Source organism: Macaca nemestrina, chromosome 20 (genome assembly GCF_043159975.1).
Source record: "Macaca nemestrina isolate mMacNem1 chromosome 20, mMacNem.hap1, whole genome shotgun sequence".
NCBI lineage: Eukaryota > Metazoa > Chordata > Mammalia > Primates > Cercopithecidae > Macaca > Macaca nemestrina.
The window spans coordinates 18,615,124-18,627,515 of NC_092144.1; the positions used below are offsets into that span (position 1 = coordinate 18,615,124).

Sequence of the window (12,392 nt, forward strand, 5' to 3'; positions counted from 1 at the left end):
GGGTTTCACCATGTTGACCAGGTGGGTCTCGAACTCCTGACCTCCGGTGATCCGCCCGCCTTGGCCTCCCAAAGTGCTGGGATTACAGGCGTGTGACACGGCACCTGGCCTTCCAACTTTATTATGCTGAGAACAGCTTTCTTCCTTCCTTTCAGTGCAACCCAAGCTGAGCAGGGATGGAGACTCCACAGGCCAAGAAGGAAAGCCCCGAGACAGCATCTTGTACTCTGTGCCCAGCCTTGTCCCGCTGCTAACAGGAGGTGCTTCCTGCAACAGGACCAGGCATCTGCAGTGGATGAGCACTGGGACTTTATTACACGGCACGGCACTCGTGACAACGGGAGGGGTGGGCAGAAATGCAGGCCGGAACATTCCACAGTCCAGGGACGGTTGGTCATTCAGAAAGTACGTATTTCCAGAACACTCAGTAGTAAGGCCGTCTAGGGTTGTTCTGCAGAAGGCAAAACAGGAGGAGGGGATTAGCGCTAAAGACAGCAATTCCAGCCGGGCGCGGTGGCTCAAGCCTGTAATCCCAGCACTTTGGGAGGCCGAGACGGGCGGATCACGAGGTCAGGAGATCGAGACCATCCTGGCTAACACGGTGAAACCCCCTCTCTACTAAAAAATACAAAAAATTAGCCGGGCGAGGTGGCGGGCGCCTGTAGTCCCAGTTACTCGGGAGGCTGAGGCAGGAGAATGGCGTAAACCCGGGAGGCGGAGCTTGCATTGAGCTGAGATCTGGCCACTGCACTCCAGCCTGGGCGACAGAGCCAGACTCCGTCTCAAAAAAAAAAAAAAAAAAAAAAAAAAAAGACAGCAATTCCTCCTGTCCGGAACCTTCCGGGGGCAGCTGAGCTCGCACCCTTGAGGTGGCAGGGCAGGCTTGGGGGATAGGTGGGGGCTTGAATGCAGGGGTTGGTAGGGGGCTTGCTGGTGAGACCCAGCTTGGCTGGACTGGGGAAGGAAGGGAACCTTCTGTTCCTACCACCACCCTCTCCTGTCAACTGAGCAAAGGCAGCCCGGCCAGGCATGCGCACCAGGGGGTTGGGCCGGAAGCGGTAGGCCAGCATCATCCTCTTGCGGAAGGCCTCGTACTCATCGTCCTCCTTGGAAAGCTCGGCCGGGCGGTCAATGCCGAAGCCGGCACCGTCCACTGTGGTGGTGCCCCTACAGGGAGGAGATGATGTGAGCAGGGGGCTGGGCCAGTGTCAGTTAGAAGGGGCCTGGGGCCGGAACTCTGGGCAGGGGGGCCGAGCACAGCTGGGCTCTCGGCAGCCTCCCAGGGCACAGGGCTGGGCTGGGACGTATCTGCACAGAGAGAAGCCTGAACCTGAATGGTGAAGGAGGGAGAGACCCGGCAGGGGGCCCAGGCCCCAGGGTCCAACACAGGAAGGAGGAGCAGTGGAGGCTGTCGTAGCTCTTGGGATATTAGGATGGTTACTCAAGAACAGCCTCGAAGGGGGCACTCGGGGCCAGGGTCACACCTGGGAAAGCTCCTGCCCATCTCTGGGACTGGTTTCGCACTCATGGGGAATTCAAACGAGGCCCTTCACAAGGCAGACAGGGCCTGACCCATCTGTACTCACACCCACCCCACCTGGCCTGGAGATACCCAAGAGGGAACAGAAGGAGGCCCTGGGACTGGGGAGGACCCGGCCCATACAGCCTACTGCACTGCAGGTTTGTGCCTGACAAAGGGTGTGCAGTGGGGTGCTGTGATCATTTTGCCACAAGGGAAAAGTGATGACATAAAGGGGTGGGAATGGGGAGGTGGTGGGGGAGCCATGGACCCCGAGTTCATGGCCATGCCCTCCAACAGGGCCACACTCACTTGTTCACCGGGTTCTTGATGCCCTGGCCTTCCGAACCCAGCCCCTCGCCCTCTTTCCAGCCCATCTTCATCAGCATCTGGTAGCCAATGTTCTCCACAGTCAGCTTGAACTCCTTGTACTCCGAGTAGTCAGGCTCGCGGCCCTCCTACAAGGTGAAGAGGCAGCTGTCACCTAACAGGGCTGGAGCTGTGGTGGCCCCCAAATCCAACCTTCTGCCTTTGGTTTCAATCAGTGCTGGGACCAGTGGCCCATCTGCCTCCCTCTCACCAGATCAGACTTGTTGATAACAGACCAAGCTCCTCCTGCTTCTCAGGGTCCCCTGGGCCTTAGTGCCACACTGTGCACCAAGCTCCCTGGTGGCCAAGTCAAAAGGGCAAGAGAAAGATTTACACAGGCCTTATCCACCTAAGATAAAGCAATGGTTCATTGGCAAAGAGAAGCCCTGTGTTCATGTCCTGAGAGCAATTTGTTGTACAAGGTCCTAATAAAAGATGGACAGCGAGGTTACCACCTCGCTGATGAGGCTATCAGGCCCTGAACAGTTTTATAAAAAACCTCAAAAAGATAATGGGGGACGTGCCGTGTCAGCCCTCTCCCATCAGGAGCCCAACAGCAGCAGAGGCAGAATGTTAAGCTCTGGTTCTGAAGAGGCCAGTCCGTGGGGACTTTTGCCGGAGAAACACTTTGCCTGTAAACTGCACTTAATTGGCTCCACTGGAAGCAGAATTTACCCCACAGCCCCAGGAAATGTTTCTGAGGCGGCAGCTGAGCTGCTGTTTGCTAATTCCCTACACAGACGGCGCCTGTCATTAACAGATGCCTCCCGCAGCGAGAGAGCCTGGCTCCCGCTGTGATCGAGGGTAGCTAGGCTACTTTGGGCGCCTGCAGGGTGAAGCGGCTATAGGAGGGACTCGCACGTAGCAGAGGCTGGAGCCGGGGGCCCCTCCTGGCTCACCTTCAGGGCCTTGAAGGTCTCCATAAACTTCTCCAGCTCGTCTGGAGGCAGGAAGTCTCCGATGAAGTGCTTGCCCCGGCCCATCTTTGTCAGTTGCTCGGCCCATTCTGCTCAGAGAAGCAGAAAGGTGAGAAGAGGGAGAAGCAGGAAGGAGGGGAGTGGGCCTGGTGGCTTCCAGGCAAAGGTATGAGACTCAGTGGGAGCCGGGGAAGGGGGCGGCTGGGCCATGACCCCAGCCCGAGCCTCGGCCAGGCAGCCCAGCATTCAGTGAATCCTGTGCGGCTCTCCACCCTAACGATGACAGGATCACTCCTTTCACCACGGAGAAAACTAGGACCCAGAAAGACTGAGCCTCTCACTCCAGGCCTCATAGCCACAGGGTGCAGGCTGGGGGCTGAACCAGGACGGCAGCTCAAGACCACGTGGGACACCTCCAGGTAACCTTCCAGGGCAGGTGAGGGGGGCCACATCCAGCCCAGCCCGCCCCGCTGCGCCACGCACCCCTGGTCTTGTCCATCTCCATGCGCCGCAGCTGGTGCTCCCAGGTGCCCAGCTCGCTGTCCACCTCCTCATCGCTGTCGTAGCCGTGCTGGTGCTGCTGCACTGCCTTTTCCCACAGCAGCTGCATGTCCTGCATGGCCCGCTTGTGCTGCATGATCATGTCGTACATCTGCTGCATCTGCAGGGCACACTCACCAGTGAGCCAGGGCACTGTGCAGTGGCCTGCCGGAGCCCCGCCCCTGCTCCCCACCTCCAGTGCAGGGCGTGCCCCCACCGGAACCTGGCTCATCTGGACCCCCTGGGCAGGGCTGGAGCGAGGATTCAGGCAAGTACTGAGTACTGCCCTGGGTTCTCTAAATCCCGGTGTGGAGCACGGAGGACCTCTTGGCCACTGAATGAGGGTGACCCAAGGCCCTGACCCCTGGAAGAGTCAAGGGTGATGTGACGGGGCTGTGGGCCTGGAGAAGGGGTCAGAGTGAGCTGACCCCAGGCACTGACAGGCAGGTGCCTGCAGCTCCTCAGGAGAGCCAACGTCGACACTGCCAATGCCAACCGGGCGGCCTCAAGTCCCTCAGGGTGCCCTGTGCTGACCAGGACAGTCTTGCGCTAGACACAAGAGGACTGTGGACAGAGAACATCAATGGAGACTATCCCGTAGGGACCAGTCCTGGAGCGCAGCAAGAAGCAGTCACAAAGCTGAGGCCAGGGATCACAGACCACTGGGGCTGCCCCAAGGGTCAACAGTCTCCCAGGCAGCCTGAGAGGCCATTCAAATGCAGTGGGGGTGGCATGCCACCTACTGGGGCAGGGGGACGTGCCTGCCTGGCAGCCTCCCCACTGGCTATGGGTTCCACCTAAACGCAGGAGCTTGGCAAGCACATGAACCCCTGTGACCACTGCACCTGAGGGTAGAGGATGACACTCTTTGGGGACCGACCATGCCTGTCCCCTTGTCCCCACAGTCAGTCTTACCTCCTGCTGCTCCTTCAGCTGCTTCTTCTGGGCATCCGACAGCTCTGTGACACCCACTAGACCCACAGGCTTCCCCTTCTCATAGCCAAGCCCCTTGAGGTCCTGAACTGGAAACCAAAGACACAGGGCAGTCAGTGTCTGACAGGTGTACCCCGATCTCACTCTCACACTGGAGTGTGCTGTGAGTCTCACGCCTTCAGGACACTCCAGGCACACAGGGCCCTCACATCACGACTGTCAGTGCCACACAGTACGTGAGAGCCTTGGGGCCGTGCTGTGCGCTGCTATGTGCACCCCCGCATCTTATGTCCTTGTGACCTCTCCAGCCAGGCTCTACGCATCACCGCATTACAGATGTGGACACCAGGAATCAGAGGTTCGGGGACTCACACAGCTAATGAGTGACAGGGCAGGAATCTGCAGAGCTGGAGACAAGAGAGCTGAGACAGAGTGTGGGCAGCATGCATGGACGCACTCACAAGCCAGCTCTCAGAAGGCAGCCCCATTGCTAACAGACACCAGGTGTAAGCGCGCACAGATTCAGAGTCTGGCGTAAGACTCAGCTGTGCGACTCCCTTAGCTCCTTCAGGGGAGGCAGCCAACCATCCTCAGAGCAGCTGACATTTAATTTGGCATTAGCTGTGGAACCTGGCAAGCGCCAGTAACACTGACACATAGAAAGATGCTGCAACGGCCCCATCCGGGCGACAGAAACCACCATCCCTCGGGCGGTACGGTGCTTCCGGGGGGAGAAGGTGAACAGAGGCCCTCTGGTGTAGCAGGTCCTCTGGGAAGGGAAAAGACTTGGGTCCTTCCAGCTCATCAACACTCGGGCTTTGTCACTAAGAATAGCCCACATTTGCACTCTTAGTCCTTCCTCGGTTTACGAGGCACTGAGGGACGTGGGGGAGCCCTGTGGGGGAAATGCAGGAGCTGAAGTCTGAGCATCTGGTTGAGTGCCTTAGAGCAGGCCCGAAGTCCCTTTCCCCCAGGTCCACTCCACCACTTGAGTGGGTGGGTGAGGTCTACCACACTCCCTGAGGACATGGATCAGTGGGACTTGAACCTGGGCCTCAGACTTTGGAGCCTGTTCTGTCTAGCTAGGCCACAGGGCAGCTTCTTCACCCGCTGGGTGTCTCAGAGCTGGGGTGTGTGCGCATTGAAGCACCTGGATCTAAGCACTAGGGTTTGGCACTTGAGTGACAAACCAATCCTAGGTACCCTCCACCCTGGCTGGAGTTGCTGGCTATAGCCCTGGTAAGCATAAGAATCTTCATTCAGTAGCTTTTCTCCTTGACCTAGAATCTCTGAGGCCCTTGGGGCCAGGGAGGCACTGAGCAAGCAACCATCCCTGAGTTGGACAAGCAGGTCCAAGAGGCTGGCCACCTGACCTGGGAAGGCTGCCTTCCCTCTTGGGGTCCTGTCCTCATCTTGCAAACACAGGTGATGGTGCCACACAACAGGGCACGTCAGACTCCTCCATGCACCTGTGTGTCGAGCGCTGGTGAAGCTGGAGTGAGGGGGTGTTTCTGCTCACAGTGCAGGCTGCACAGCTGCACAGTGGGGCGCCATACGACATGAGATAGTGGCTGTCAGTCACTGTAATCTGCAAAATGCAATGACAAGAGACCACCCCCCAATCCTTGTAGGTTTGGTAAGAAAATGAGAGACCAGGCCATACGCTGGCCCTCCCTGAAATTACGAAATTGCTGCTAAGAAGGGAGAGGTGAAAAGGTGAGTGTGCAAAACTGTGGAAATTATTGTGCTTACCATTATCCATCTCTTGAACTTTTCTTTTTCCCCCCGAGATGGAGTCTTGCTCTGTTGCCCAGGCTAGAGTGCAGTGGCGTGATCTTGGTTCACTGCAACCTCCGCCTCCCAGGATCAAGCATTTCTCCTGCCTCAGCCTCCCGAGTAGCTGGGACAACAGGCATGTGGCGCCATACCCAGCTAATTTTTGTATTTTTAGTAGAGACGGAGTTTCACAACATTAGTCAGGCTAGTCTCGAACTCCTGACCTCAGGTGATCCGCCCGCTTCGGCCTCCCAAAGTCCTGGGATTACAGGCGTGAGCCGCCATATCTGGCCTCCTGAACTTTCTATGACAAGAAAGAATCCAAGTACTAGCTGGGAGTGGTGACTCATGCCGGTAATCCCAGCACTTTTGGAGACTGAGGTGGGAGGATGGCTTGAACCCAGGAGTTTGAGACCAGCCTAGGCAACATAGCAAGACCATCTCTATTTATGTATTTAAAAAAAAAAAAAAAAGCTCACTTCAGACCCAAAAACACAAATTCAGTCAGGAATCACTTCATGAAGGGGACCATTCTGGAAATGCATCATTAGGCGCTGTTGCCAATGTGTGAGCATCATAGATTGTACCTCCACAAACCTAGATGCTACCGCCTACTGCACACCTACACTAGATATTACAGTTGACCTTGAATTATATGGGTTTGAACTACACAGGTCCACTTAATATGCTGATTTTTTTCAATGAATATATTGAAGAAATTTTTGGAGATTTGCAACAATTTGAAAAAAGTCAGATGAACCACATAGCCTAGAAATACTGAAAAAAAATCAAGAAAAAGTTAGGTGTTTCATGAATGTATAAGATATATGTAGATGCTAGTCTGTTTTATCACTTAGTACCATAAAACATATACACATTGCAGAAAGTTAAACTTTATCAAAACTTATGCACACAGACTGTACGTAGTGTGTTTTGCAGTCCAGAGAAATGTAAACAAACGTAAAGTAGCAGTTTAAATCTTTTTTTTTTTTTTTTTTTTTCCTGAGACGGAGTCTTGCTTTGTCGCCCAGGCTGGAGTGTAGTGGCACAATCTCAGCTCACTGCAACCTCCACCTCCCAGGTTCAAGCAATTCTCCTGCCTCAGCCTACCAAGTAGCTGGGACTACAGGTGCCTGCCACCATGCCCAGCTAGTTTTTTTTTTTTTTGAGACAGAGTCTCACTCTGTCATCCAGGCTGGAGTGCAGTGGTACGATCTCGGCTCACTGCAACCTCTACCTCCTGGGTTCAAGAGATTCTCCTGCCTCAGCCTGTCAAGTAGCTGGGACTATAGGCGCACGCCACCACACCCAGCTGATTTTTGTATTTTTAGTAGAGACAGGTTTTCACGATACTGGCCAGGCTGGTCTCGAACTCCTGACCTCGTGATCCGCCTGCCTCAGCCTCCCAAAGTACTGGGATTACAGGCGTGAGCCACCATGCCCAGCCAACTTTTTTATTTTTAGTAGAGGTGGGGTTTCACCATATTGGCCAGGCTGGTCTCGAACTCCAACCTTATGATCTGCCCGCCTCGGCCTCCCAAAGTGCTGGGATTACAGGCGTAAGCCACCGCACCCAGCAGATTAAATCTTAACTGCATAACATTAGCTGTAGTGCACACTGTACTACTGTAATCATTTTGTAATCTCCTGTTGCTATTGTAATGAGCTCAAGTGTTGAGAATATCTGCTTAAAACACCATGTGATGCTAATCATCTCTGCGTGAGCTGTTTGTCCTTTTAGTAAATTGCATATTGCAGTACAGACATCTCTCAGGGTTCTCAAGTATTTTTTGGGTTTAGTGCAATATAGTAAACCTTGAATAACATCATGGGTCCCATAAAAAGTGCCACTAGTCAAGCACCTGTAGTCCCAGCTTCTTGGGAGGCTGAGGGAGAATTGCTTGAACCCGGGAGGAGGTTGCAGTGAGCCTAGAGTATGCCATTGCACTCCAGCCTGGGTGACAGAGCAAGACTCCATCTCCAAAAAAGTGCCACTAGTGATGGCGGAAGTGCTCCCAAGAAGCAGAGAAAACTCAAAACATTACCAGAAACAGTTGAATTATTTGATATGTGCCATAGATTGAGGTCTACAACTGCAGTTGCCCACCATTTCAAGATAAATGAATCCAGCATAAGGACCATTGTAAAAAACAAAACAAAACAAAACAAAAAACAAAAAAACAGAAAAGGAAATTGGTGAAGCTGTTGTTGTAGCTATGTCAGCTTTGTACTTTCTGTGAAGTAACTTTTTATTGCATTTTCAAAATGCAGTTTTGGCCGGGCGCGGTGGCTCACGCCTGTAATCCCAGCACTTTGGGAGGCCGAGACGGGCAGATCACGAGGTCAGGAGATCGAGACCATCCTGGCTAACACGGTGAAACCCCGTCTCTACTAAAAAATACAAAAAACTAGCCGGGCGAGGTGGCGGGTGCCTGTAGTCCCAGCTACTCGGGAGGCTGAGGCAGGAGAATGGCGTAAACCCGGGAGGCGGAGCTTGCAGTGAGCTGAGATCCGGCCACCGCACTCCAGCCTGGGTGACAGAGCGAGACTCCGTCTCAAAAAAAAAAAAAAAAAAAGAAAATGCAGTTTTTATGTGTATAGGACTGATATCAGAATGACACACCTACAGAATGACACACCTACAGGGTGTGTCATACGATTTAAGAAAAAAGTAGGCCAGGCACGGTGGCTCAAGCCTGTAATCCCAGCACTTTGGGAGGCCGAGGCGGGCGGATCACGAGGCCAGGAGATCGAGACCATCCTGGCTAACACGGTGAAACCCCGTCTCTACTAAAAAATACAAAAAAACTAGCCGGGCGAGGTGGCGGGCGCCTGTAGTCCCAGCTACTCGGGAGGCTGAAGCAGGAGAATGGCGTGAACCCGGGGGGTCGGAGCTTGCAGTGAGCGGAGATCGCGCCACTGCACTCCAGCCTGGGTGACAGAGCAAGACTCCGTCTCAAAAAAAAAAAAAAAAAAAAAAAAAGAAAAGAAAAAAGTAAAGTCACTATGTGACAATTCAGAACAAAAGGAAGGCGAAGGATTGAAAGCTGGAGAATGTAATGGCAGCAAAGGATGGTTTGATAAGTTTAGAAAGAGGTTTGGCTTTAAAAAGATGTCAAGATAACATGAGCAACAGCCTCTGCTCAGCTAGAGGTGGCAGATGAGTTCCCAGATGCCATTAAGAAAATCATTGAGAAGGAAAGATATGTATATGCTCAAACAGGTTTTTCTTTGAGAGGTAGTCTCACCCAGGCTGGAGTGCAGTGGAGTGATCCTGGCTCACTGCAACCTCTGCCTTCTGGGTTCAAGCGATTCTCCTGCCTCAGCCTCCCGAGTATCTGGGATTACAGGAGCCTGCCACTAAGCACAGCTAATTTTTTGTATTTTTAGTAGAGATGAAGTTTCACCATGTTGGCCAGGCTGGTTTCAAACTCCTGACCTCAAGTTATCTACCTACATTGGCCTCCCAAAGTGCTAGGATCACAGGCATGAGCCACTGTGCCCAGCCTCAAACACGTTCTTTAATGCAGACATAAGTGCCCTATTTGGGGTGGGGGAGTGGGGGAGCCAAAAAAGACATTTATTAGTAAGGAAGAGGAGCAAACATCGGAATTTGTTGTCCAGGTTGGAGTGCAATGGCGTGAACATGGCTCACTGCAGCTTCAATCTTCCAGGCTCAAGCAAACCTCTCACCTCAGCCTTCCGAATAGTTGCGACTACAAGTGCACACTGCCACACACCTAGCTAATTTTTGTGTTTTTCTGTAGAGATGGGGTTTTCTCATGTTGCCCAGGCTGATCTCAATTCTGGCCTCAAGCGATCTGCCCGCCTCGGCCTCCCAAAGTGCTGGGATTACAGGCATGAACCACCATGCCTGGCCAAGCACCAGAACTTAAGGCAGGATAATGCTACTGTTTTGTGCAATTGCAGTTGGGTTTATGATCAGGGCTGCCCTTACCTATGAAGCTGCTAACCCCTGAGCCTTGAAGGGAAAAGATAAACACCAGCTGCCAGTCTTCTGGTTACACAAGAAAGCCAGGGCAGGACAGCCATGGTGGCTCACACCTATAATCCAACACTTTGAGAGGCCAAGGCAGGAGGTAAAAAGGCCTGGACAACAAAAATTATTTTTCTAGATTGGTTTGCCCCTGAAATCAGGAAGTACCTTGCTAGTGACTGCTTGTTTTGTTTTTGTTTTTGTTTTTTTTTTTTTGAGACGGAGTCTCGCTCTGTCGCCCAGGCTGGAGTGCAGTGGCCGGATCTCGGCTCACTGCAAACTCCGCCTCCCGGGTTTACGCCATTCTCCTGCCTCAGCCTCCCGAGTAGCTGGGACTACAGGCGCCCGCCACCTCGCCCGGCTCGTTTTTTGTATTTTTTAGTAGAGACGGGGTTTCACCGTGTTAGCCAGGATGGTCTCGATCTCCTGACCTCATGATCCGCCGGTCTCGGCCTCCCAAAGTGCTGGGATTACAGGCTTGAGCCACTGCGCCCGGCCACTAGTGACTGCTTGTTAAAGTTATTTTGATATTGGACAATACCCCTGGCCACCCAGAACTTCATGAGTTTAACACTGAAGGCATCAAAGTGGTCTACTGCCTCCAAACAAGGTCTCTACTTCAGCCTCTAGATTGGGGGGTCGTAAAAACCCTCAAGGCTCATTACACACGTACTCTATGGAAAAGGATTATCAAAGCTGCAGAAGAGAACTTCAGCAGAGCGAACATTATGAAAGTCTGGAAGGGTTACACCACTGAAAAGGCCATCAAGCCTGAAACAATAAATTCCTGCTGGAGAAAACGGTCTTCAGATGTGCATGACTTCATGGGATTTATAATAGAGCCCATGAAGGAAATCACGAAAGAGATTGTAGAGACAGCAATAAAGGGTAGATGGTGAGGGATTTCAAGAGATAGATCTTGGAGAAATTTAAGAACTAACAATCTGGAAGTGGGTGGCTCATGTCTGTGGTCCCAAATGCTTGGGAGGCTGAGGCGGGGAGATCACTTGAACCCAGGAGTTTGAGTCCAGCCTGGGCAACATAGCAAGACTGTCTCTATAAAAAATTAAAAATAAAAATTTTAAAAAGTAGGTCTGGCCGGACACGGTGGGTCACGCCTATAATCCCAGCACTTCGGAAGCCCAAGGCAGGTGGATCACCTGAGGTCAGGAGTTCGAGAGCAGCCTGGCTAACATGGCGAAACCGCATGTCCACTAAAAATACAAAACTAGCTGGCTGTGGTGGCACATGTCTGGGCGACAGTGCGAGACTCCATCTCCAAAAAAAAAAAAGCCAAAAACAAAAAAAACAAAAATAGGCCGGGCGAAGTGGCTCACACCTGTAATCTCAGCACTTTGGAAGGCTGAGGCAGGTGGATCATTTGAGGTCAGGAGTAAGAGACCAGCCTGGGAAACACGGTGAAACCCTGTATGATGGCACACACTTGTAATCCAAGCTGCTTGGGAGACTGAGATGGGAGCGCAGAGGCTGCAGTGAGCCGAGATCATCCCACTTCACTCCAGCCAGGGTGACAGAGTGATACTGGTCTCAAAACATAGGCGAGGCGAGGTGGCTCACACCTGTAATCCTAGCACGTTGGGAAGCTGAGGTGGGCGGATCACTTGAAGTCAGGAGTTCGAGATCAGCCTGGGCAACATGGTGAAACCCCATCTTTACAAAAAACACAACTTAACCAGGCATGATGGTGCACGCCTGTAATCCCAGCTACTCAGGAGGCTGAGGCATGAGAATCGTTTGAAACAGAGGGGCAGAGGCTGCAGTGAGCTGAGATCGCGCCACTGCACTCCAGCCTGGGCAACAGAGCAAATCAAAAAATAATTAATTAAAAATAGAAAAGCTAACATATACCACACTGAAGAAATTAACAGAAGACAGCTGATGGAAAGGAGTGCTTCTGAACTAGTGCCAGATGATGAGGAAGAAGCCAGAGAAGCAGCAGCAGTACCAGAATGACAATCTGGTAGGAGGATTCTCATTATTCGAGACTGTTTTTGAGTTCTTTGATGACACAGACCCAAGACATGGGCACTGAAACTAAGTGTAAATGGTAGAAGAAGGAACAATACTGTATATAAACATTTTTAGGGAAATGAAAAAGAAAGTCAGGCAGAAATCATGAGATATTCCCATAAAGTCACACAGACTGCCTGTCTCTCCTTCTACCTCTTCCACCTCTGAGGCAGCAAGACCAACCCCTACTCTTCCTCCTCCTTAGCTGTTCAACGTGACGTTGACGAAGATGACCTTTGTGGTTATCCATGTCCACTTCATAAAGTCAATATATTTTCTCTTCCTTCCTTCTTTTCTTTTTTTAAAAGAG

At 52.3% G+C, this 12,392-nt stretch overlaps 1 protein-coding gene across 2 annotated transcripts in view; it reads right to left on the reverse strand.

Moving 5' to 3' along the window:
* Positions 1-292: 292 nt before the first annotated feature.
* Positions 293-12,392, reverse strand: part of LOC105466589 (SURP and G-patch domain containing 1) — a 46,808-nt gene continuing 34,708 nt past the window's right edge. For both annotated transcript variants that reach the window (XM_024794192.2, XM_011715900.3), the window contains exons 9-14: positions 4,261-4,367; positions 3,289-3,466; positions 2,788-2,894; positions 1,832-1,977; positions 1,038-1,167; positions 293-451 (exon numbers count right to left, since the gene is read on the reverse strand). In XM_024794192.2, the coding sequence (XP_024649960.2) occupies positions 425-451; positions 1,038-1,167; positions 1,832-1,977; positions 2,788-2,894; positions 3,289-3,466; positions 4,261-4,367 (695 nt within the window). In that variant the 3' untranslated portion in view covers positions 293-424. The remainder of the gene's footprint in view (positions 452-1,037; positions 1,168-1,831; positions 1,978-2,787; positions 2,895-3,288; positions 3,467-4,260; positions 4,368-12,392) is intronic.